Genomic DNA, 22,733 nt, shown 5'->3' on the forward strand with positions numbered 1-22,733 from the left:
TCTCCCCTCTGCCGCATCGAGGAGGAACGGCCGCGTCCGGGTCTCGCACCTCTGGCGTCGCACGCAGGGCACGCTAGGAAAGGGGCGTGACGTCGGGAGGCGGCGCCGGAATCCAAGATGGCGGCGCCCATCGGAAAAAACGCCGTCCGTCAATAGAAGATCCCGGCGGCATTACAGGGGGGGAGGGGCTGTAGGGGTAACCGGAGGAGGCGGAGAGTGCAGTGGATCCCCCTTATATAAGGGGGATGACCACAGAAGACACACTCATGCCCAAAGCTTCACAATGGAAGTGGGGCAAGAGGAGCAGCAGCAGCAAGAGCTCTCGCCAGATGCCAGGCCGGGCCGCCAGCATACCAGGAGCAGCCGCTCAAGTGGTGGGAGCGGCAGTCATAGACACGACCGGCTTGACTCTGAGACATGCAGAAGAAACGTCACGAGTGCATCTGAGGAGCCTCCGAGATCGGTACCCCTGATAACGGTGGTGAGTGATCTACGTGAATGTCACCCTTATGGTAACAGGGTTCCATTTTCTCTGTTTGATCACTAGGGGTCGAGGAAGGCTAGCAGAAAAACAAAGAATAGAGAATGCGCCCTATGCAAACACCCGCTGGCAGATCAGTGGCAGAAAGACCTCTGCACTGACTGTGTGAAGCCTTTAACAGCTTTCTTCATAATTGTTTATTTATTCTTCTGTGATTTCTTATGCTTGTCATTTATACGGGCAGCACGGTGGCTCAATCCGACCAAGGACAACATCTGCAAGGAGTTTGTATGTTCTCCCCGTGTTTGCGTGGGTTTCCTCCGGGTACTCAGGTTTCCTCCCACACTCCAAAGACATACTGATAGGGAATTTAGATTGTGAGCCCTATTGGGGACAGCGATGAAAATGTGTGTAAAGCGCTGCGGAATATGTTAGCGCTATATAAAAATAAAGATTATTATTATTATAATGCAACAGCACCACCTACTGGCTGTCTGTACAAACAGCTTTGGAGTTCATTCTAGTCTACTTCTCTTGTTTGATCTATCCGGCCACCGTAGTCTCTACCTTTGACCCCTGGGAGACATCATATAACCTTATTCTCCAGGAGCCATTTTAGTTTTTCATTCCATGTGGTACTGAAGCATCTCTCTGCCTCCCGGCTTACAGAAGCACCGTCGGTAAGGAGATTCAGGTTTTGACTTAGGACTATCTATACGTCAGTGCTTCTGTGTTTCTCCTTTGTAGTCAGCATTAGTTAGATCTCGTTTCCGTTCAAATAGGAACTACTTATGTACATATCTGTGATTTCAGTTCATGTATTACTTTACTATGTATGTACCATGTACTAAATGCTCCTATTGTTGTTTCACAGTTTCACTCTGCTTCATTGCAATAAAAGTTGAATACGGAAACTTCTCCAATCAATGAGTTGCGTGAAGGGAGTTAGCTTTATGTCGATTTATGTACGCCTTACACATAAAGAGGACAGAACAGTGAAACGACTCTTCTAGAAGCTACGCAGTGCACCGAACCCAATCAGTACTATAGACCAGTGACGTTAGAACCAACATGTCAGCAGCAGAGGAAAGCCAATGTGAGACACGGTCACACGTCTGTCAACTCCGGAAGCTCGACTAGGTCAGTGACCAGCTCCGCAGTCGCCAGAGCTCGCGCGAGAGTCGAAGCCGCAAAGGCACGAGCGACCTTTTCAGAAGAGGAAAGACGATTGAAATTAGAAAAAGCACATCTAGAAATGGCATTAGACAAACTAGCAGCCGAGAAAGAAGTTGCAGCCGCCATTGCTGAAGCAGAGGCCTTACAAGAGGCCGCAGATGCGTCAGAGAAAGAACGTGACAGCATATCCTGTCACTCACAGCGCGTTCTAGACTATGTAACGCAACACGTTAAGATAGACGACAACTTGCACCCAAGAACTACACCAATTCCTGCCGATGAATTCACACAGAAACCTATTGGACTGAACGCAACCCTTATGACCCAAACTCCTTATATGGACCAATATGATCATCCCGTATACCGTGAACCCGCAATGCGGACGTCACCTAGATCAACAAACTTCCACAACATGAGCACAGGTTTCGAGAAAGAGAAAGATGATGTTTACTATGCAGATGAATGTAAAGATTACTACGGTCGACCAGCCCCGACAAATGACAACTCAATGAGTAGAGATCAAGGTATGCCTGACTTTCTTAAGTTTTACGCACGACGAGAGCTTATAACCAAGAGCCTCCTAAAATTTGACGACCGTCCAGAAGGTTATAGAGCTTGGCGTTCTTCATTTAAGAACGCTATCAGAGATCTCGAGCTGTCAGCAAGTGAAGAAGTTGATCTCCTAATCAAATGGCTAGGTAAAGACTCCGCAGAGCACGCAAAGCGAATTAGAGACATTTGCATCAACCACCCTAGTAGAGGGCGAGCCCTTATATGGGAAAGACTCGATGAATGTTTTGGATCACCAGAAGTGATAGAGAACACTCTCTTCAAAAGGGTTGAAGACTTCCCTAAGGTTTCTAACAAAGGGTACCAGAAGCTGAGAGAACTAGGGGACCTGTTAATGGAGCTCCAAGTCGCCAAATCTGAAGGTGACCTACCAGGTCTCGCGCTGTTAGACACTTCACGTGGGGTCAACCTCCTAGTGCAAAAGTTACCTTATAATTTACAGGAGAGGTGGATCACCCAAGGCTCAAAGTACAAACAACGACATGGTGTTTTGTTTCCCCCCTTTGCCTTCTTCGTAGAGTTTGTGAATCAACAGGCAAAAACCCGAAACGATCCTAGCTTTGATCTGTCTCAGCTTGACGCTGCTTGTCTTAAAGTAGGTAAACCCACATTACTTCGCAGCGGGAAAGGCATGCCAATAGCTGTCCACAAAACTAGTGTATCCTCATCAGACTCTTTACACAATCCTCTACCCTTAGAGGACCCAGAGAAGCCCCATGCAAGAGACTTAAGTAAAGAGTGCCCTCTACACAACAAACCCCACTCACTACTAAAGTGCCGAGGATTCAGGAGCAAACCCCTGAAAGACCGCAAGATATTTCTTAGAGAAAACCGCATTTGCTTCAGGTGCTGTATAACAACTGCTCATTTGGCAAAGGACTGTACAACAGAAGTCAAGTGTGCCGAATGTGATAGCAGAGAGCACAACACAGTATTACATCCAGGATCAGCTCCTAAGTTCCTTACTCCTCTAGACCAGGCTACGGACCACGGCGGGGAGGAACACGCCACAGCATCTCCCGACGTGACGCCCCAATGTACCCAGGTTTGTGGAGAAGGCCTCAGTAACAAATCATGCTCCAAGATCTGTCTTGCTGTAGTCTATCCCGTTGGACAGAGAGAAAAAGCGGTAAGAATATACGTCATCCTCGATGATCAGAGCAACAGGTCTCTTGCTAGCTCAGCTTTCTTCGACATGTTCAAAGTTGAAGGAAACACCTTTACGTATCTGCTCAAGACGTGCACAGGTGTGAGTGAGATGGCGGGGAGAAGAGCAACAGGCTATCAAATTGAATCTATAGATGGAGAACTATCTCTACCTCTGCCTACGCTGATTGAGTGCAATCAAATCCCAAACAACAGAGAAGAGATCCCTACTCCTGAGGCGGCATTACATCACAGACACCTGAGAGCCATAGCCGACCACATTCCTGCACTAGACCCAAAGGCTCAGATTATGCTTCTGCTAGGAAGAGACATTATAAGATTACACAAGGTGAGGCAGCAAGTAAACGGCCCTCATAATTCGCCATATGCGCAGAAGCTCGACCTAGGCTGGGTCATTATAGGCGACGTCTGCCTAAGGGATTTTCACAAACCAACCACCGTGAGCTCTCTGTATACAAACTCGCTAGAGAGTGGACGCCCATCCTTTTTGCCACCCTGCCCTAACAAGTTCCTATTTAAAGAGAATCTTAGTGGCCCTGTGCATCTTACCTTTAACGAGCGAGAAGACTACTCTGGTGGTACAGTCAACGACCATCTAGGATGTACAGTCTTTCACAGAACAAAGAAAGATAACAAGATAGCCCCTTCAATCGAGGATAAAGCCTTCCTAAAGATAATGGAGCATGAGTTTCTCCAGGATGAGACAGGAAGCTGGGTCGCACCACTCCCTTTCAAGACACAGAGGCGTCGCCTCCCTGACAACAAGAGTCAAGCACTAAAACTCTTTACTTCTCTCAGACACAACTTTCAGAGGAGACCAGACATGAAAGAACATTTTTTACTGTTCATGAAAAATATATTTGAGAGGGGGCATGCAGAAGTAGCTCCACCTTTAAAGGAAAAGGAAGAATGCTGGTACCTACCAAACTTCGGAGTCTACCACCCTAAGAAACCAGGACAGATTCGGGTAGTCTTTGATTCTAGTTCCCGTTATGAAGGCGTCTGCCTCAATGATGTTCTCTTAACGGGGCCAGATCTTAACACCCTCCTTGGGGTCCTCATCCGATTCCGTAAAGAAGCAGTTGCCGTCGTCGCCGACATACAGCAGATGTTCCGTTGTTTCTTAGTGAAATCAGAGCATCGGAACTTCCTAAGATTCTTCTGGTTCCGAGAGAACGATCCTACCAAAGACGTCATAGAGCATCGTATGAAAGTACATGTTTTCGGCAACAGCCCTTCCCCTTCAGTTGCTATTTATGGACTCAAACTGTCTGCACAGAAAGGAGAGGAAGACGTCAGGCGCTTCGTAGAAAGAGACTTTTACGTGGACGATGCCCTAAAGTCTTTTCCATCAGCAGAAGCCGCTATCAATTTGCTCAAAAGGACCTAGGACGTGTTAGCCCATTCAAATCTCAGACTACATAAGATTGCTTCAAATAGCGAAATTGTTGTGCAAGCTTTCCCCAAGCAAGATCGCGCTAATGATCTGAAAGATCTAGACTTGCCTACAGATTCCATCCCTGTTCAACGGAGTCTGGGGCTCAATTGGGACCTCAATACTGACACCTTTATTTTTCAGGTTGTCCGTGATCAAAAACCATTCACAAGACGCGGCGTCTTATCCATGATAAACAGCTTATACGATCCGCTTGGGTTTGCAGCACCAGTGACGATCCAAGGTAAGGCTCTGCTCAGAGAGCTAATTACAGATACGTGTGACTGGGACACTCCACTCCCTCTTGAAAAGGAACTGTTGTGGACAGTGTGGAGAGATTCTCTAGAGGTATTGTCAAGCTTACGCATACCCAGACCATACGCACTTGTCCCTCTTGATGAGGTCCAGTCTAAGAGACTACACATCTTCTGCGATGCTTCCGAAAAAGCAATTGCTGCGGTAGGTTACCTCAAAACTACAGACATTGGAAATCGAGCTCATATCGGCTTTGTAATGGGCAAGACGAAGTTGGCACCACGTCTGGAACTCACGATACCGAGACTAGAGCTTTGTGCTGCCGTCCTTGCAGTAGAACTATCTGAACTGATTGCAGCAGAAATAGACGTAGATCTCGAAGATACAATGTTTTATACAGACAGTAAGGTAGTGTTAGGCTACATTCACAATGAGACCAGGAGGTTTTACGTCTACGTAAGTAATAGAGTCCAGAGGATCAGAAAGTCAACACAACCTACCCAGTGGCACTATGTGTCAACTAACCTAAACCCAGCAGACTGCGCAACGAGAGGTGTAGCAGCGTCTCGCCTCAGAGACACTATGTGGCTCACAGGACCAGTATCGTTATATGAGACAAAACCTGAAACTCTGGAAAGAAATTCATTTGAGTTGCTAGAACCAGAATCTGACATAGAGATTCGTCCTCGAGTCTCTACACTTAATACAGTTGTTTCAGACAAGCAACTCGGTATTGGACGTTTCAACAAGTTTTCTACCTGGCGGTCATTGTGTAGAGCTATAACCCATCTACGTCACATAGCTAGATCCTTTAAAGCTTTAAAGCTTTAAAGCTGAATCACCACAATCACCACAAACATTGCAAAGGTTGGCATTGCTACCGCAGACCTTGTACCTCAGATGAACTCTCACAAACTCAGGACTTTATTATACAATGTGTTCAACGAGAAGCTTACGCGCAAGAGTTTGAATGTTTAATGAACCAAAGATGTGTCTCCAAAGACAGCCATCTTAGGAGACTCGACCCATTCTTGGATAAAAACGGATCGCTTAGAGTGGGAGGTCGCATTTCAAATGCAAGGATAGAGAGCAACCAAAGCTACCCATTATTACTCCCGAGTAATCATATTGCGTCCTTACTTGTGCAACACTACCACGAGCAAGTTAAACATCAAGGTCGTCTGTTCACCGAGGGAGCTTTACGCACTGCAGGCTTCTGGATAGTGGGAGCAAAAAGACTCGTGAGTAGTGTAATCTTCAAATGTGTCACTTGCAGGAAGCTTCGTGGTACATTCCAGTCTCAGAAGATGGCTAATCTTCCAAGGGATCGACTGAGTACAGAACCTCCATTCACAAACGTCGGTCTAGATGTGTTTGGCCCTTGGTCTGTCATCGCACGGCGCACCAGAGGAGGTCATGCTACCAACAAACGCTGGGCGGTTATATTTACTTGTATGAGCATTAGAGCCGTGCACATAGAGGTGATTGAATCATTGGACACCTCTAGCTTCATAAACTGTCTTAGACGTTTTATTTCCATTCGGGGACCAGTAAAACTTATCCGTTCTGATAGAGGAACCAATTTTGTCGGAGCCTGCAGAGAACTGAAGATCCCTTCAAACATTGACGATGAATGTGTAGGAAGATATCTCGCAGATCAAGGTTGCAGGTGGATGTTCAACCCGCCACACTCCTCTCATATGGGGGGCTCATGGGAACGCATGATTGGCATAGCCAGAAGAATCTTAGACTCAATGTTCTTACAATTAGGGACTTTGACTATCACACACGATACCCTCATAACATTCATGGCTGAAGTGGTAGCTATTATAAACGCCAGATCCTTGACCTTGATATCCAATGATCCAGAAGATCCTCTTTTGCTCACTCCTGCTACTCTGCTCACCCAAAAGGTTGGTACAGTTGCTGCACCTACTGATGAGTTTCCTTCAAAAGACCTATACAGGTGCCAGTGGAAGAAAGTACAAACTCTTTCTAATACCTTCTGGGAGAAATGGAAAAAACAGTACATTTCTGTTCTCCAGACACGAGACAAATGGCAGGTTGACAAACCTAACATGCAGGTTGAGAGTGTTGTCTTAGTCAAAGACCCTCAATCAAAGAGAAACCAATGGCCTCTAGGATTGGTCTCCAAAGTGTTCCCGAGCGAAGATGGAAAAGTTAGGAAAGTAGAAGTGAGAGTTTGGAAGCAAGGTCACTCAAAACTTTTCTTGAGACCCGTTACAGAATTGATCCTGTTAGTTTCCCCTAAAGTGTGTTAAAGTGATATCTTCAAGACATCAGACGGGGAGTGTGAAGCCTTTAACAGCTTTCTTCATAATTGTTTATTTATTGTCCTTCTGTGATTTCTTATGCTTGTCATTTATAATGCAACAGCGCCACCTACTGGCTGTCTGTACAAACAGCTTTGGAGTTCATTCTAGTCTACTTCTCTTGTTTGATCTATCCGGCCACCGTAGTCTCTACCTTTGACCCCTGGGAGACATCATATAACCTTATTCTCCAGGAGCCATTTTAGTTTTTCATTCCATGTGGTACTGAAGCATCTCTCTGCCTCCCGGCTTACAGAAGCACCGTCGGTAAGGAGATTCAGGTTTTGACTTAGGACTATCTATACGTCAGTGCTTCTGTGTTTCTCCTTTGTAGTCAGCATTAGTTAGATCTCATTTCCGTTCAAATAGGAACTACTTATGTACATATCTGTGATTTCAGTTCATGTATTACTTTACTATGTATGTACCATGTACTAAATGCTCCTATTGTTGTTTCACAGTTTCACTCTGCTTCATTGCAATAAAAGTTGAATACGGAAACTTCTCCAATCAATGAGTTGCGTGAAGGGTTAGCTTTATGTCGATTTATGTACACCTTACACATAAAGAGGACAGAACAGACTGTATAAATAAAACTATACAGAAAGCAGCCCTTTCGGAGGAGGAGATTTAACAGGGGTCGTTCTCTGGGAGATAGGAAAAACTGGGACTTTAAAGAAAGGAGAGGATCGGGCTATATGTTTAAAGGGCCCTCCATTTCCTCCAAAAAATCTCCCCAATGACATCAGGCCGGAGTTAGGGGGAAGGCTTTCTCTCTTCCTTTCCGCCTGGGCAGATATCTCCCCCCAGTACATGGGTCCTAAACATAATCAAGGACGGGTTAAAAATAAAATTCATCCGTCCGCCCAGGCATACCTTTATAATAACACCCCGAAGGAGAGCCCAAGAGCAACAGCTGGCCCTGGAAACAGAAGTCTTGGGACTAGTGCAAAAACAAGTCCTACAGGAAGTCCCAGTGCAAGAAGAAGGAAGGGGATTCTACTCCCCCCCTCTTCTTAATACAAAAACCAGATGGCTCTTGGAGAACCATGGTCAACCTGAGGAGATTCAATCAGTGGGTAGATAATTGCTCCTTCAAAATGGAGTCAATCAATATGGCCACAAAGATCCTATTCCAGCACTGCCTCATGGCAGTGATAGACTTAAAAGATGCCTACTATCACATCCCAATTCATCGGGAGTATCAAAAATATTTGAGAGTAGCGCTCTATGTCCAGGGGCAGGTGAAACACTACCAGTACGCAGCCCTTTCATTTGGCCTGTCTACAGCCCCCAGAGTGTTCACCAAAGTGATGGCCGAAGTAATGTCTTTTCTTCGTTCCCGGGACATAGTGATCGTCCCATACCTAGACGACTTTCTGGTCATAGGGAGGTCAGAGATCCACTGCGCACACCAAGTGAAGGAAGTGATATCAACTTTAGTAGGACTAGGATGGATAGTAAACATCCCCAAGTCAAGATTGACACTAGTAAAAGAGCAATCCTTCCTAGGGTTAATACTGGACTCCGAGTGACAACGCTGCCTCCTGCCAGAGAACAAAGTAACCAAGATAAGGGGCCTAGCTCACACAGCAATACAAAGGCCAGCTATGACACTGAGGAACGCAATGTCCCTTTTAGGCTCGTTGACATCATGCATACCCGCAGTAGCGTGGGCGCAGTACCACTTAAGACAATTACAGTGGGAAGTTCTGTCAGCACAGAAACAATTAAAAGGGCATTTAGAGGGCAAACTATGTCTCTCCGTGGCTGTAAGAGATTCCCTGCTATGGTGGACTGTAGAAAAGAATCTAACAGCCGATGTTCCGTGGCAAAAGCCAGTCGAGGATATCATTACAACCGACGCGAGTGCCACAGGATGGGGAGCACACCTGAGAACTTGGTCCTCGCTAGAAAAAGATCCGGGTTCAAATGTAAAAGAACTATGGGCAGTAGAAAAAGCCGTGAAACATTTCCTTCCCTTGCTTCTGGGCCGCCACACCCGGGTCATGACGGACAATCAGGCAGTAGTAGCCTACATCAATCACCAGGGGGGAACGAGATCTCGGGGCCTCATGCAAATATCGGATCTACTTTTCCAGCTAGCAGAACAACATCTGATATCCATCACAGCTCTGCACATAAAGGGGGCAGAAAATACACTGGCAGACTTCCTGAGTCGCAGGCACATAAGACACGGGGAATGGTCCCTAAACCCCCAAGTCTTCCAACAAATAGTTCAGGCCTGGGGCAAACCAGAAATAGACTTGTTCGCTACCGCATGCAACAGATAGGTCAGGAAATTCTGCTCACTAAATCCAAGAGAAAACCCCTTCACAGTAGATGCCCTACAGATACCCTGGAAGTTCATCCTGGCCTATGCATTTCCCCCGATAACAATGATCCCAGTAGTGGTCAGGAAAATCTCAGGGAGGATCGAGTGAGAATAATTCTTATAGCTCCATTTTGGCCAAGGAGACCTTGGTTCTCCCTTCTGAGACTCATGTCAGTGACAGATCCATGGATATTACCGGAGATTCCAGACCTGCTTTCCCAGGGACCTGTAGTCCACTCTCATGTGAAGGGCTTCCATCTAGCAGCCTGGAATTTGAGAGGGCGCTACTGAGTCGCCAGGGATTCTCTCCAGGGTTAGTCTCCACCCTGTTGAAAAGTAGGAAACCTATAACATCCCAAATCTACGGCAGAACGTGGAAAAAGTTCCTAGACTTCCTGGGGGAACCTTTGGGGGGATGTAGCTCCAGTGGGACCTATCCTAGAATTCCTACAGTCTGGGCTGCAACTTGGGTTAGCCACTAACACACTCAAAGTCCAAGTCTCGGCTCTGGGGGCCCTATATAACTGCAACCTAGCAGCCAATAGGTGGGTGTCCCAGTTCATAAAGTCCTGTGGCAGGTCGAGGCCGGTCATTATCCCAAAGATACCACCCTGGGACCTCAACCTAGTCTTAGAGGCCTTAACCAAAGATCCCTTTGAACCATTACTAGAGCTGTCACCAAAGCTACTCACACTTAAAACTGTGTTACTGGTAGCCTTAACATCAGCCCGAAGAGTGAGCAACCTACAAGCGCTATCCATATGCCCTCCATATACGCAGATCTTGGATGACCGAGTGGTTCTAAGACCAGACCCGGCCTACCTCCCCAAGGTAGTCCAAAAGTTTCATAGGACTCTGGAGATCTCCTTGCCATCTTTCTGTAATAATCCTAGAAACCCTGGGGAGCAAAAGTTCCATACATTAGATGTAAGGAGGGCCATATTACAGTATACGTCAATAACTAGTCAGTGGAGGAAAGATCAGTCCCTTTTGTAGCCTTTCAGGGTAGTAGAAAAGGGCATGGGGTAGCTAAGAGTACGATTGCCAGATGGATCAGGGAGGCCATTATGTTATCCTACTCTGCAAGTGGCGCTCTGGTTCCAGAAGGCATCAAGGCTCACTCCACCAGAGCCGTGGCTACCTCCTGGGCAGAGAAGGTTGAGGTATCGATTGAACAAATTTGTAAAGCCGCTACTTGGTCCTCACCTTCCACCTTTTTTAAGCACTACCGACTTGATCTGTCTTCCTCTACTGACCTAACCTTTGGCAGAAGGGTGCTGCAAGCGGTGGTCCCTCCCTAAGGTGTCTTATTCTACAAAAGTCTTTCATGTGTGCCGTCATGGAAGACGGGAAAACACCAAGGTTACTTACCGGTAGCCGGTTTTTCCGGAGCCCATGACGGCACCTGTATATACCCCCCCTTTTTCACTCCTTTGGTGTGCACTATAGTTTGGGTGCTTTTTTTAGTTAGATATAATGTGGTGATAGTTTTACCATGTGTACTAACCCAGGGGGCCTCTCCTGCTCTGTAAACCAACTGAAGCAAGGGAGAGGTACCGCCCCTTTTATCTTCAGTAGGGTTCCTGTCCTGGCTGGGCGGATCCCCTCTCTCATGTGTGCCGTCATTGGCTCCGGAAAAACCGGCTACTGGTAAGTAACCTTGGTGTTTATTTTAGGTAAAACATTGCTTAAAAGTAGGCAGAGAAGTTTTTTTTTTTTTTTTTCTCACAAAAAATAACTTGCGATCCCATGCTGTAATGTCTGAATCCTACGTTGCTTCCTCCCCTGCCCAGGAGATGTTATGATCAGGCCATGTTCTTTCATGGTCAGACACAGTCATTACACAGTACACAGCAGGTGCACATTTATAAGATTATCTCAGCACAGGAGCATTTTATTTAAACACATCCAATTGTGGAACTTTTATTTATTCCAAGAACTATTAATTAAATGTACTTTGTGGAAAAACCTCTTTAAGTTACCAAAATAGAGGAAAAAAAAATCCTAATGTATATTAGAAATGCTTCCTAGGAGGTGATAGGTCCTCCTCTTTAAATCTTCTCTAGTATGTGATTTAGGTAGAGTGCCTATTGACTTGAGAACCTGGACCTGTGTAAAATTGAATAAGGGATTGTGACTCGCTTCAGAGAAACATAACTTTTTAAGATACTAATATTATATTTTTTTTTTGGGGGGGGCAGGGGGCTGTTGTATAAAATTAAAAGTATTTAACTCAGTGATGTATAAATATTCCCAGTAGTACTGTGGTTGCATTTTAGTTATTTATTTTCAAGGTTGTATCCTGTTTAATGAAGAGGGAAAGGACTGAGTGCACAGACAAGAAATTGAAAAGGCGTCATGAGGGCACTGATGGTAGAATGAAGAAGACGCCGGCTCCACATAAAAAGAGAGTGACATCCTTGCAGACCAAAGACCTGTGCTGGAGAGAGCAACATCTAGAGATCCAGGATAGTGATTCCGTGTGCTCTTTCACATCCGAATCTGAGGATGATAATGCTGTTTGTCCTGCAGGCCATTGCGTGGAGCCTGAAGGCGACGAGGTAAGGAATAGGGAATGGCACGTAACGTGTAAGATAAAACTAGGATTTCAGAATGCATGTGGTTTTCTTTAACCATGTGTGTTTTTTGTTTTTTTTTTTTGTTTTTTTCTCGTTAAAGCGAACTTGTCAGCAGGATTGTGCTGAGTAACCTACAGAGTGTCGGGTCCACGCCGTTACATTGTTACAATGATGCCTTTCATGATGAAACCTGTCTTGTGGTGGTAGTTTAATCTTTATTTTCAGTTTTGAGTTAATGATATGCTTGTGCTGTGGTGGTGGTGGTTCATGTGGTGCTCTGATTAGGTATTCATGTGTATGGCTTCTGACAGGTCACTGATCTCACTGACCTGCCCCCTATTTTACATATTGAATATTGTATATATTGGGAAAAAGAAAAAACCATTCAGGCGCTGGCGGCACCATCTTGGTGGTGACAAATTTTTTTTTTTTTTTTTTTTCATCTAGCAAGATGGATCTTTGATATATGCTGCTGCGCATGTGGTGCCATATTGAAACTTTTTTTTTTTTTTGTTTTCTGAATTTATATATACTAGCAAAAAAATAATTAAATGCACATTATACACGTGATCATGCTGCAGTGCGGGCACTGCCGCCGGCACCTGCCTGCTGAAGGTGATTTTTATTTTCTTCCCCCAATATATATATATATAATATTCAGTATGTAAACTCGTGGGCCGGTCAGTGAGGGATCAGTGACTTGTCAGAAGCCATACTGATGAATAGCTAATCAGAGCACCACATGAACCCCCCCCCCCACAGGCCGCCCTGGAGCACGAGCATATCATTAACTCAAAACTGAAAATAAAGATTAAACAACAACCACAAGACGGATTTCATCGGTGCCAACCTGACAGTGTCTGTAGGTTACTCAGCACAATCTTTCCCTTTAAATCACTCCAAATGACAATGATAATAGTAACAGCAAATAAGACAAGTGTATTTTTTATTATTAATAGATTCCTATTCCGATGCTCTATGGATTCCCAAATTTCTCTCTTTCTGGTTTTCCCAGGAAATTCAGCTGATCACTAGCTGCATAGTAGCATTCCTTGTATGTGCCCAGGAAACAGAACTGGAGTGGGTTTGGTAGAGGTGATCTCTATTTTGTCAAAGGAGCAGGGCTGTGGAGTCTGTAAGCCAAACCTCCAACTTCCCAATTACCCTAACTCCCGACTCCCAGGCAGCACTGCCTCACTACTGAGCATGTACATAAAGTGCAGCACAGATTCATCTCATCTATGACTCCACAGCTCTGCCTCACTAGTGAGCAAGTACATAAAGTGCAGCACAGATTCAACTAAAAGCCGAGATCCTTAGATCAGGAACAGAACAGGCATGTATAGAACAGCTCATAACTTTCCCAAAATTACAGCACATCCTGCATTGTGCTACAGTACCCAATTTATTTATTTTAGGAGTCTCTCTATTTTATACTAACTCTACCAAAATGGACTCCGACTCCACAGCCCTGTTTAGGAGGAAACAAATAACTTTACAAACTTTTATTTTTTTGCTAATTCTATTCAACATTAAAAGTTATGTATCTTTGCTAATCACATCTAAGGGTACTGTCACACTTAGCGATGCACCAGCGATCCCGACCAGCGATATGACGCGATCAGGATCGCTGGTGCATCGCTAAGTGGTCGCTAGTGAACTGCCACACAGGCAGATCTCACCAGCGACATCGCTGGGGACGGGGGTCGCTACTTACCTGTCACACCAGGTGATCCTGCTTCCTCCCGCCCGCGTCCACGCGTCGCTCGTCGTCACAGCAGGAAGCTCCGCAGGAAGCTGACGACGAGAAACAGTCCAGCCTGTTCTCGCGCGATCAGCGATAACCAGCGGGGGAGCGGGTTGTAGGTAAGTATCAGTCACAGCGATATCGCTAGCAATATTGCTAGAACGTCACAAGTTATAGCGATATTGCTAGCGATATCTCTTAGTGTGACAGGCCCTTAAGTAAAGTGGCATCCAAACCACTGGTTACTCATTATTCTGCTTGGCTGGCTTTTAGTACTTTAGCAGTGGAGGGGGAGGCACCTTAGGGATGCATTTGCACTTGTGCAAGGTATTCATTGCAGCGATTCTCCTGTCATTGCTGTGTGGTCTGTGTAAGCATTACTAAATGGAGTGTCTGCTTGAATGTGCCATCAGCGAACACACTTCTAAGGTGCTTCCTCCTTCCCTGCCAGTTTCTACACCCTGTGCATAGTAAGAGTGCGGAACAGCCAAACAAGTAGACTAAGGAGTAAGCAGTGGATTGGAGGCCACTTACCCGAAATACAACTTATTTTGTTTTTGCAAGGCTGAAGCTAGATGGTTTAATTTAGTGACTTGTAAAGTTAAATATCTTTTTAAATGGTCAATAGAATTTTCAAAACATTATTGCCATTCTGCATAAAGTTATCAGCTGGATAACCCCTTCAGGATCTTAGTTTTTATTTTACTGGTGGCAAACAATCATGGCTTGCATCTTTATGGCTCAAAACGTGGCCAGAAGATGCAAGAGAATTCAGAAATAGCTAGCGTACTAGAGTACAAAAATGCAGTAAACCAAAACATTAAAGGGGGTTGTCCACTACTCGAGAAAATTATCTTGAAACAATTGGCTGAGTAACCATGCAAATTGTGTGGTCATGTGACAGTCGTTTAAACCGCCAAGCAGAGCTGAATCTCCAGTGTGTATGCTACACAGCAATATGATTCGTCAGGTATAGACAACCCCTTTTTAAAGCCTAAGGCTACTTTCACACTAGCGTTTTTTTGTGCAGTCCAAACGCATACAAAAAACGCATCAAGCGTTTTGCATGCGTTTGCTTATTTTATGCGCATGCATTTTAACCAGTTTGTAGTCATATTGACTCTTAAAACGCATGCGATTTGGGGGCGTGGTTTGCAGGGGACAGGAGCAGACGTGTTTTGCTGAGCTCCTGTTATTTCCCCTATTTAAGCCAGCAAAAGCTTACTTTTGAAGCAGAACTTTGGACTCTTAAACTTTCTAAGAATGCCTGGAATAAAGAAGAACCCGGATCCGAAGAAAAACAACTTTAATACTGGATTAAACAGTTCTCTGAAGAGATCTGAAGGAGGCCTGCCTTCCAAAACAAAGCCGCGGCCTGGATTTACAGCACCCGGCCAAGAGAAGTGGAAGGAGATGACTCAGCTTGACCAGCAGACTCCCTGGGCTGTAGGCGCTAAAGAAACATCGCAGACAGCGACCCCAGTACTTCAACGGTCATGCCTGCTGAAGCGTCGGGAGATCCCGGGGAGATTTACAGGAAAAACCTCCCCGGGGTCGGTACTGGGCCGGAGAGGAGGAAAGCCTAATGCAGGGAGGGAAGACAATCCTAGGAGGCCAAGTACAGCAGCAGGACCAGCGGCGGGACCAGTAAAAGCAGCGGCACCGGTGGGAGGAAGAAACCGGCATGAATCCGCTTCTATCAAGCTGGTAGCAGGTGCAGGACGGGTTCCGAGAAAGGCTGCGGTAACGTCAACGGCCACGGGAGCGATCGGCGGCGCGGAGGTAGCGTCACAGGAGGTCCGGGATCCAGAATTGACAGCGGTGAGAACGTCAGCGACCGCAGGAGCAGCCGGGGACTTGAAGGAGGCGGCGGTCTCTCCGCCGGCAGCGGCGGGAACTATCAAAAGACGGGGAAAAGCGGCGGGATCTGTGTCCACGGCTGATGAAGGAGCTGACTTTGCCGGAGAGGTGGAGGTGAGTCTGTCGGGGGCTTCGGGAGCAGCAAGATACCCAGGGGATGTGGTGGTGTCGATTACAGAGACTGCCGGAGCAGCCAGAAGATTAGAGAAAATGGCGGGAAATTTAAAAATGGAGGAAATGGCGGCAAATTTAAAAATTGAGGAAATGGCGGGAAATTTAAAAATGGAGGAATTGGCGGGAAATTTAAAAATGGAGGATGGAACTGTTGGGAGACTGGGGAAGACGGCGTTGTCATCAATAGCGGTGAAACCGGTAGTAATGGCGGCAGTTCCAAAAGTGGCTGTGGGAACAATGGGAAACACGAAAGTAGTAACAGATACAAGATCTGGAGACTTTACAGTAAATTTAAAAGCTAATGAAGAATCAGATGGGAGCTTTACAAATGAAGAAAGAATTACATTATATTATGAAAGAAGCTGAAAGAGAATTTATAACAAAATTTAAAGCAGCTACTGGAATAACACTTAGGGGGAGCTAGATGAAAAGGGAATGGAGGAAAGGTGGGGTGAAACAGCATTGTATATAATGGACGAGATGGCTAAGAGGGAGAGATTGGTATTAACGGAGGAAATGGAAATGATAAGCTCTATTACAGTGGAACAGACACATAATAATAGAGATGATCCCAAGAGGAGGGGGGAGGAATTAAATGTTTCTAATGATATAAGCTTTGGCATAGGGGATAGCTTTAAGTTATGTGACAGGGTGGTAATGGGGGATGAAGACCAACAGGATTACACTACAACCTTAATAGGACATAACCAGCATAGGCCCCTTTCACCCATTTTAATTATTGATGGTAGACTTAGACATGAAGCACCAATATTTATCCCAAAAAAGGATGAGAAGGTACTTTATGGGTCATGGCAAGGGGAAGAAATAGAGACTCAAAGTTTTGAATTTTCTGGGCCCAGTGACCACTCAGGGGATTTATCTGATCAAGCAAATAATTCGTATAACTCATTAGAGGATTTGCAAGGTATACATTTAGAGGACATTTCGGAGATGGGGTCACCTGAACATAGACGAAGTGATATATCTGTTAGTACAGATTCTGAATTTAATCCTCCAGATTTTTCTTCAGAAGATGAGCAAGAGGGTAACTCTGATTATGAAGGGAATGACCATAGGAAGGAAAAATATAGTACACCTATCACATCATTAATTGACACAATACCTGCATCTGATGGTTATCCTACAGAGGATTTCCTAATTAAATTATTTAAAGCTTTATTAATATCTGTTGAAACACTAAGGGGGAATTCTATTATAGGGGAAAATTCAGAAGCAACTTGTACGTCAGAGCTTTTCTTAAAAGAACTCTTCCAAAAAGTGCTGCTTTCCTTCCTGGAAGGACTTAATTCTAAACCTACAACAACCTCAGTTATTCCTACTCAAAATTTCAGAACGAATGATATTTCTCAGTTGAAACTCGAAACTCTACGTCCTGAAGAAACCAAGAATTTATTTTCACTTGCAAAATCTGTAGAAAAAATTCAAGAAGACATAGACTTCTTCAGAAATAATCTGGCTATATATGAAGACTTTAAGAGGAAAAACAATGTTAAGATTAGGGGAATCCCAGAGAAAGTCCCTGCCTTTCAATTAAACAATTATATCTCCTCAATGATTCATCAAATTATCCCTCACACAAGCAAGATAAACCTGATTGAGAAAGCCTTTAGAGTCCGCAGACCTCCTTCCCTCCCGTCTGACGTTCCCAGAGATGTCATTGTCTCATTTTATCCTAATTGGATTAGAAATATATTGCTGAACATTGCTAAAGATCCGCTGTTTCTCTCATCATCTTATAGCCACCTATCCTTCTATAAAGATTTTTTCAAGGACACATGGAAGAAAAGAAGATCATTCCAAGCAATAACGAAGGAACTTCGTTGTGCTAATATTTCTTATACTTGGACCCAAAATTCCTCCCTCCAGATAAAGTTTGCAGCAAAGATGTTTCTCATTTCTTCCTTGGAAGAGGGTATGAAATTTTTGAAAAATATTGGAAGATTGCCCTCGGCGGACTCACCTGGGATCTCGAAACTTCTTAAAGCAGACATCAACCCTCCATGAAGATGTCTAAAGATTACAAAACTTTAAGATGGTGGCAGACTTGTTCTTCTTTATATTATTTTATTTTTTTTTTTTAGGAGTAAAATTCACGTTTTTAAATCTACAAAGATTCGGGCACTAATAATAGTAGTACATTTTAACAGGGCAAATTATTTGTGTTTAACAGATTACAACTAGGAAGATTAAGAAGTATAATTATATATATATATATATATATATATATATATATATATATATATATATATATATATATTATAGTAGAATAAGCAGGTATCTGCTTTGTAGCTTTGTTTGAACCTTATTTACCCCAATCGGTCCTAGAGCCACCTTGTGTGGTTTAGGATGGGGGGGTAAAGCCTCCAAACAGGTCCTAGACCACTTAGTGGTTACGGACGGGACAGGTAACATGCAACTATAGCTTTTTGTACATATGACGTAATATGGTACTTTATGTTTGTATACCTGTCTATCCCCCATCTGGGGGTCTCCCTGTACTTACAGGGGGTATCCTTTTCTCACCTAACCTTTTCCCACTTTCTTTCCTTTCCTGTTAAAAATTCTGAAACGTTAATAAAAAATATTTAAATAAAACGCATGCGATTTTAAACGCTGACGTGCGCATGTTCATGCACACGTCTTCGTTCCCATAGACTGTAATGTGATTTTTTTTTTGTTTGTTTTTGTCGCATTCCGTGCGCACGCGTTTTTTGACAGGTCGGACGGACTAAAAATGCAACAGGTTGCATCTGGCGTGCCTGGGCGCACACCACAAAAAAACGCATGCGCACGAAAACGCATACGAACGCATGCAAACGCTAGACCTTGCGCCCCCATGTTAAAGATAGGGGATCAGGACGCATGCGCATGTACGCGCACGATGCGCTGCGCTAAAAAATGCTAGTGTGAAACCAGCCTAAGATAGTCACAAATGTAACCATGAAAGATAATGCAGTCCTACCTACTTTCATGTCAATTTCCCTGGAATACAATGTTAGAAAAGTCATACTTTGAATTGATGAGAAGGAAGGGAAAATTAATCCGGCTACAGGGAATAAAATCTTCAATCTTAATTTGATCATACAGTATTAAAATACTGAAGAACTTAATGGAAGTGTCCGTAGGCAAAATACCAATGCTTTTTTGGTGGGTATATACAGTATATCGGTGTGTGTGTGTGTGTATATATATATATATATATATATATATATATATATATATATATATATATATAACATACATCATGTGCCTTTTACAGCCGTGGGTGAAACAGAGCTCTGTCTGCGACTGTTAACATGTTAAATGCCGCTGTCAATCTGACTGCAGAATTTACCATTCACCGGCAGTGAGTGCTTCGTTCCACACTCTTGTGATTGCAGGGTGCCGATTGGTTGTCGGGACAGACTGGAGTCTGCTGATGACACTTGTGCATGTCTATATGATTTTTCTGTGAAATCAAGCCTGTGGCCGGTATTCATAGAAGATAGTAATTTTGGCTATCTACTGCTGTGTATTGCACAAGTGATCAGATAATCACAGCTTCAAGTCGCTTACAGAAACTAAGAAATACAGTAAAAGTGCAAAAAAAAGGCTTTTTTTGTTAAAATATGGAAAAAAACAAACCATTAGATAGAATTATCCCCCTTTGAAAATAAAAGAAGCAAAAAATTACACATTTTGGTATCACTGCCTTTGCAAAAATCCAGTCTATCAAAAATATAAAATAAATGAATCTGATCTGTAAACAACTTAACGACGTGAAAAAAAATCAAAACTCCAGAAACGCTGGCTCAGGATGCAAAAAATAAGCCCCAAATCCTGAAAAATGAGAAGGCTACATGTCTTGGAAAATTGCTGCAAAAACGGAAAAAAAAAGCTTAAATTTCTAAATTTATTTTTTACCACTTACCAAGTGTGTGTGTGTGTGTGTGTAAATTAGTTTTACCATATAGTGAACATGGTAGATTAAAAAAAAAAAATAATTGTGGAATTGCACTTTTTTTGCAATTTCATCGCGCTTGGACTTTTTTTCCTGCTTTCCAGTGCGTCTCATGATAAGATGAATGGTGTCATTCAAAAGTACAACTCTTACCACAAAAAACAAGCCCTCATATGGGGGTGGAAAAATAAAAAAAGTAATGGCTCTTGGAAAATCTAAAGGGTTAAAGGCTTGTCTGGTCTCGTCTAAAAAATCTACAGACTTGTGAATCCTCACATTGCTCACACTACTCGGTGCCAGGAGTCAGTTGATCGCAAGTATGTGATTATACAATCTTTCCTCACAGCGTGTATTGTGTATGCGAAGTGAGGACTTAACAAGTCCGCAGTTACATACAGTGACTTCAGGTCAGTACTTTTAAGACCAAACAACCCCTTTAATCATGGTTACCTACCTGGTTAAGCTAAAATATGATAAATTGGGTTTTATTTGTTTGAATGTTCTTTAACTCCTGGAAGTAGAAATATTTGTAGGTAAACTTTTTTTTTTTTTTTTATTAACCCCTTGAAAGAAATGGATATTAAAATTAAGCTGTCACTGGTTTGTACTCCCCGAACCATGAGCAGCATGAACCCGTGCCTGACTACAAGATTGCAGCCACACATTTTTCTGACGTCTCCCATAGTCACAATGTTTTCAGTCACCTGGCTCTGCTTTGTGAGAAGCTGGCCGGGCGGGATGCCAGACCAGCCTCCTTTCTGGCTATAGTCCTGGCCTGTGGTTGTGCAGCCAGGCTCTCTTTCCTGCTGGTTTGGGCAGCATCAAATGACTTGTTCCTGTTCGCTTTAGTGTCATATGATTGCAGGTGACATAACTTCTGCTCAGCTGTTCTTTGCTCCCAAACTTTGTTAGAAATTTTTTTTTGTACTAATTTGCACAAAACCCAACAGGGGAAAAACCTGTATTAAATCCGAGGCCTGTAGAGGTTACAGATCAGTCTGCATACACCTATGGGTGGCCTATTACGGCTCTGTGCAGGAGATGACTTTACAATTTTCTTTCTCTTCTATTGCAGGTGGACTGGGTACAATGTGACGGAAGTTGTAATCGTTGGTTTCACCAGGTCTGCGTGGGTGTATCTGCAGAAACGGCTGAGAAGGAGGATTATATCTGCTCTCACTGCATTGAAGCAAATATGGCTGCATTAAAATAAATGCAGTATCCGCTCCCTCAGTGAATAAAGACTGTAATCTCCTACCCAAGTTCTCGGTGGGATTCATGAACAATACTCACAGGAGCTTTAGGATTCTTTTACTTTCCTTTAGACACATGCCAGGTTTCCTTTCCAGATCCAGCTCCCAATGGTGCTTCTCAGACCCTATAAATCCATTGCTCCTTCCAGGGATTTCTGACTTCACTGAAAGATTAATTGTTTTGGAAGATGACTTTCCTGTTACAAGTTACAGATCAGCTGGTTCTCCAGCACAATTTGTTTGTTATTGGTTGTTTGGTTTCTGAAGACCTTTTGTACCTCATAACTATGGATGCAGGTCAGTGCAGACACAAGGGAGTCTAGATCAACTTTCACTTGGGGTGAGGTACCAAGATTTGATGTTTCAGTTCCATTTAAGACCATACAGTTTCTGTGTTTTTGTTTGTGTAGGAAAGTTTTCCTGAGCAATAACTTTGGTTTTGTTTTATTTTCTTTCTTAAATTCCAAAACTTAAATCAAATGCTGAACCTTTTGCTCTGAACTAAAAGCCCTTTCCAAATTAGGGTCTTGTACAGAAATGTGGGGTGAGTAGGTGCTTAGGGCAGCCAGAGTGTTAGACCTAGCAAACTAAGCTGTGCGTCAGCTACCCTTAAATCCCTATTAATTATTATTTCCCGTTTGTTTTTGGCTCTTCTTGTAGCTTGTATTAAATTTTGCAGTTTATATTGTGGAATAAAAATCCTTGGTTATAACAGAAGAACCTCAATTTGCTGTATTGAAATATCACATTCCTGTGTGTTTTTATAAGAGGTCCGCTTTACATGCGGTAATTAAATTTTACTCACGAGCTAATATGACAACTATAGAAGGTATTTGTATAGGATTTAAACAAGAAAACTGTAAACATCTCTGTTAGTCTTACTGTATTTTACTATCAATTGCTCTAATGCAAAGCTCTATGCAAAAAAAAAATTAAAATTCACATTTTGGGAGATGCCGAGAATGGACTTGCAAAAGCTTGAACAGTCATTGTTGGACAGCTTGCCCGAGGAGCAGCACTGGTATAAGCCACTCTGCTTCTATAGGAAATTCTGCAGCTGTCAACTGAAGTGCTTGACTGCAGCCAGGTGACTCATACCAGTGCTGTGCAGGCATTAGTTATTGCCTAGTAGAGGACAGTGTGAGATTCTCAAAATGCGAGGGTTCAGGTAAGTGACACTACTTGGGAAATGTAGAGAGTTTGGCCAGACCAAATGATCATGAGTCCAGTTTGACATTCACTTATAGTAACCACTTGTATTTAAAATCTGTTCAGTAACTACTTAACGATGCACAGTGTGCATCGTATGCCGACTTCCTGACTGATGCAGGCTTGCAGTCTGAGCCCGCATTTCTGTCGGCAGATGATGGCTGATTTATTCAGCCATCATCTGCCTCTAACAGCCAT

General features: G+C 43.7%; 1 protein-coding gene across 2 annotated transcripts in view; it reads left to right on the top strand.

Annotated features, from left to right (window-relative positions):
- KDM5B (lysine demethylase 5B) overlaps positions 1–22,046 on the top strand; it is a 77,331-nt gene extending 55,285 nt beyond the window's left edge. For both annotated transcript variants that reach the window (XM_073542553.1, XM_073542552.1), the window contains exons 27-28: positions 12,047–12,313; positions 21,149–22,046. In XM_073542553.1, coding sequence (XP_073398654.1) covers positions 12,047–12,313; positions 21,149–21,286 — 405 coding nt within the window. In that variant the 3' untranslated portion in view covers positions 21,287–22,046. The remainder of the gene's footprint in view (positions 1–12,046; positions 12,314–21,148) is intronic.
- Positions 22,047–22,733: the final 687 nt, after the last annotated feature.

Source organism: Dendrobates tinctorius, unplaced genomic scaffold (assembly GCF_039654945.1).
Source record: "Dendrobates tinctorius isolate UK_male_01 unplaced genomic scaffold, ASM3965494v1 ptg000127l, whole genome shotgun sequence".
NCBI classification, from domain to species: Eukaryota; Metazoa; Chordata; class Amphibia; order Anura; family Dendrobatidae; genus Dendrobates; species Dendrobates tinctorius.